The sequence below is a fragment of the Notothenia coriiceps genome, unplaced genomic scaffold (assembly GCF_000735185.1).
Source record: "Notothenia coriiceps isolate Sejong01 unplaced genomic scaffold, NC01 NC01_scaffold00030216, whole genome shotgun sequence".
Taxonomy (NCBI): Eukaryota; Metazoa; Chordata; class Actinopteri; order Perciformes; family Nototheniidae; genus Notothenia; species Notothenia coriiceps.
The window spans coordinates 21081-25443 of record NW_011362917.1 but is presented as its reverse complement, the minus strand read 5'-3'; the positions used below and the strand labels follow the sequence as shown (position 1 = coordinate 25443).

Sequence of the window (4363 nt, the reverse complement as noted above, 5' to 3'; positions counted from 1 at the left end):
GAGGAGTGTGCTGGTGATGGGCTGGGACAGGTACTGTGGTGCGTTTTGATGCCTTTATGTTTTAGTATTGTGAGCTTACTAATACAAGAAACACACTGGAAAGAGACATCAGAGGGTTTTTTACTTTAATTATAACATGATTTCTGAATTATTGGAATGAAGTCTGACAGTTTTCTGGAAAAAACACTGTTATTCCCCTCTGTATAATGTGTGCCTGACAGGGCATATTATCTCTTAGCACTATCTGTTCCTACAGTGGTGACTCCGCCCACTAGCTCACTCTCCTGTGACACTTCTTTTTCACCTAAAGAACCAGTAGATACCAAAGGTGGTTCTTACTGATGTCCACTGGTCTCCAGTCAGTGTAACACATGTCTCTTGTGCTGATTCCTCTGCTTTCTTTGCCTTGTCACTGTCATTTGATCCTTTGTAAACCTCCATGCTGGAATTACATGACCAAGTTTGGTTCAAACTTGGTCATGTAATTAATCTGCGCAATTTTTTTCAATCACATGTTAAGTTTTACATATGAGTTGCAAGCATTAACGCATTAACGTAGATCACCCCTATTTACAACACACCAAACTTCTGAAAAAAATAAAGTCAACAAATGAGCAAACACTATTGGCAAAGTTACTTGTTTGTCAGTCGCTGGGTCGGCTTTTTGTGTGTGTGTGTGTGTGTGTGTGTGTGTGTGTGTGTGTGTGTGTGTGTGTGTGTGTGTGTGTGGGTGTGGGTGTGTGGGTGTGTGGGTGTGTGTGTGTTTATGTTTGCCCTCTCCTGCTCCGTCTGCCTGCCTACGACTCAAAGCCATAAGACATCTGGACCCAGTGAGCTGATCTCAGCAGTGTGCCATCATCAAGTTATACGACTCTTCTTTCTCTGTCCTCCACACACACTAATANTGCAGATGCTAAGCAGTGTTTTGCAAAACAGATCACACAATTCTCTAACTCATGAGTTACACAACAGATTTTTGATCTTTGTGTAGAGAATTGTAACTTCAGTTAGAGAATTGTGTGATCTGTTTTGCAAAACACTGCTTAGCATCTGCATTTTGTGTGATATCAATGAGAAATGGTATACTGTTGTAGAGAAATGGTTTTCTGTTTCGATGGCTGTGCTGTTGGTTTGATGAAAGGAATTTTGATTCTAAATAGTGGGTTTAGCGATTGAGAAAAACTGTAAAGTAAAAAACCCTCTGATGTCTCTTTCCAGTGTGTTTCTTGTATTAGTAAGCTCACAATACTAAAACTAAAGGCATCAAAACGCACCACAGTACCTGTCCCAGCCCATCACCAGCACACTCCTCCTCAGCAGCAGCACCTGTGAGATGTCCACAGATCGACCCAGGCCGGCGTTCATTCTGTGGAGGCAGCGGCCGTTGAAGTCCCACACCTGCAACACACATAGCACTCTATAAGCAACACATAGGCTGAAAATAGGCCCAACTCTGCATGTCACTCCCTTTCGCAAAATGCACTTTATTATCTTGTCTGTAAAACCAAGAGGTAACAGAAATAGGATCAGTATTTTCTTAAACGATGTCTAAGGGCTTTTATTTCAAGAAGAAGATCTTTAAAAGAGAATGTTGTTTTGGATATAAATCCCCGATCCTACCACACATCCATCAAACATGGCAGCTCAGGTAATATTTCACACCAATTTGTTCAATTTTGTGTTGTGGCATTTAACAAAGAAACAAGCTGATTGGCCCGATGGGAACACTGTCGTTATAAGGTCATAATGTTTCATTCTGAACCGCCTGAACTGCAACACCGCAGGTTCAGCGTTGATGAAAATTGGAGAGTCGATGCATCGAGTTGCTATTTGCCCAAAAGGCCTACCTGAGGCTGCTTCTCATCCACAGGATACACAAGGCTGCATCCTCACGAGGACTCCCGGTCAGAGAGCTGATGTGGTTGATTACATTGATTACCATGTGTATAATTACTGCACTCATCTGTTGAGAACAATTACACTGAGCGTCGAGTCAGTGCTTGAATGTGGAATAATTCACAGAGCACCACACGTTTGAAATTACAACCAGGAAAAAAACGCAAGAAACAATTCTGCCAATGGAACACATACATGCTTGTTGTAATTAGGACGACAGAGGAGGCTTTTATTTTTTCTAAAATGCAAAAAAAATATCATTAATATGCATCTCTCGTGCAAAAGCATAACAAAAATCCAAAAATGTTATCAATCAGTCAAACTCGCTGCAGTGGCTAGGCTAGCTGCAGCCACGTAAGGTGCGTTAGGTCGAGCTGTAATGCTAGCTACAAAGGAAATTAAAGAGGCCCTATTATCTGTTCTGGGGTTTTCCTTTTCCTGTAATGTGTTGTTTAGGTTTTTGTGCATGTAAATGGTCTGCTAAGGCTAAAATCCCAAAGTTCCCTCCAGAAAGGATTTTTCTCCCCATGTCCTCTTAAACAAAACATCTAACAAAATAACGTACAAGAGTAACAACCCCCTAATGTTTGTTTGTTTATTTGTACAACCCTTTCAATACTTAGATGATGGTAACTGAAGCATTCACAGTTAGAGGACGTTAAGGATGACATAAGAAAGTCACAAAACCTATTTCCATTGTGACCTTGTGTTTGCCCATAGAGATTGTAGCATCATCAAAGCACGAAAAACTCACTTACTTGTAAAATCCCTAAACTATTCTTAAAAAATGACCAACTCATTGACTTTACCACTGTTTTGTTTTTTTGTTACGAATTTACATTTCAGAGTTTCAGTTTTTATATGACAACTGACCTGCGGCTATACGGTCTTAACTTGAGTGTGTGTGGGCGTACGTGTGTGTCCACCTACTTTGACCTCTCCGTCAGCGCCCGCAGTAAACAGCCGGGTCTGCGTACCGTCCAGGGCCATCGTGGAGATCTCCGCGTTTCCATGGCAGCGGCGAAACTGCTTGACCTTTTGGCCCGTGTCGACGCGCCAGCAGATCACAGAGGAGGCCGAGTCGCTGCTGACAGCCTGCAGAAAGAGAGAGGGAGAGAGAGAGGGAGAGAGAGAGGACATCCATCATCAGAGAGAGTTTGATCCTCTCCACGCTGCCTGAGAGAGAGCCGGGCTCCACTGATGTTCTCTGTAAAGCAGAACAATTCATCGTGCTTCGCTACACTCTTATTTTAGTGCTAAGCCACTAATGAAAGTATGCGACTAATGCTGCTGTCAAGTGGGAATAAAAGCAGGAGTATCAAGAGTGAATATGCACTCTTTTAAAAATGTTGTATTGAATGCAAGAGCTATTTCTTTTATTGGTGTACTGGCAGGGACACTGATATCAAGTGTGTCCGCATGGAGTGGGGTAAAGGGAGCATAACTTGCCTAAAACATACAATAATACATGATAACGACAACAAAATAAAACGTATGAAGCTTTGATCCTCTGTAAAACCTCTGCTCCTCCAATAATAATGTAAGAAAAACTACATTTCTGTCAAACAGTATCATGAAGTATTTCTAGGCATTTGATTTTGCTCCACAAACACAGCCAAGTCAAAGGCAGTGTGAGAAAAAGAAAGACCTTTTTGAACATTAAAGCACGTAAACATGTCACAGTAGACCCACAAAATACAAATATGAACCTGATATGTTGCAAAAAGTGTCCTGCAGGTGAAATAACTCAAAGCTCTGGAACTTCTACCAAATGGACTCGAATAAAACTGCTGTTGCGAAGGTCAAAATTGAGCTCTCAAATATCCTGCTTACAATTTCCTGCCTTATGTCTCGGAATAAAAATCAACAGAGAGAGGGAAATAGATGAATATGAAAGAAATAGAAAGTCTCAGTTCAGCTGCATACCTGTCTGAACAGACTGTTGTACAGCACACAGGTGACAGGGTGCTCATGGCTGCTCCTCTCCTCCTCCTCCTTCCTCTCCAGCAGGAGAAGCAGGCTGTTGAAGGAGAGAAAGAGGAGGTGCTGCTCCTCGTGGAGGAACAGGAGTGTGTGTGTGTCCTCCTGTGTCTTTGGGAAGACTCCGGCCAGACGGTGAACACACAGCTGACGAGAAATATCCCACAGACACAGGACCTGGAGAATGTACAGAAAGAACATGTGCAGTTTTTGTTTTTAGATCCGACCAACATTTATTTCGTCCGAATTTTGAAGAAATAAGTGAGATATTTTTCTTAGATATTTTTCTGAGAGTTGCTCCAAATTCTGACTTGTTTCTTAGAATTCAGACTTTTTTCTCAGAATTCTGACCTTTTGGTAAGATCTACATGTTATTGTAACTGGTGGGTTTTCACGTGTGCTGTAGTGGAAGCTATATGAAGCACCGCAGATTAAAAAAAAGAAAATCTACTATAAAAGACTTTAATTATCACAAGACATTATCCTC

At 41.7% G+C, this 4363-nt stretch overlaps 1 protein-coding gene across 1 annotated transcript in view; it reads right to left on the bottom strand.

The window, feature by feature from the left end:
• Positions 1-4363, bottom strand: part of LOC104959418 (WD repeat-containing protein 49-like) — a 31154-nt gene that overhangs the window by 14542 nt on the left and 12249 nt on the right. The window contains exons 4-6 of the mRNA XM_010787309.1: positions 3823-4053; positions 2827-2991; positions 1283-1398 (exon numbers count right to left, since the gene is read on the bottom strand). Of these exons, the coding sequence (XP_010785611.1) occupies positions 1283-1398; positions 2827-2991; positions 3823-4053 (512 nt within the window). The remainder of the gene's footprint in view (positions 1-1282; positions 1399-2826; positions 2992-3822; positions 4054-4363) is intronic.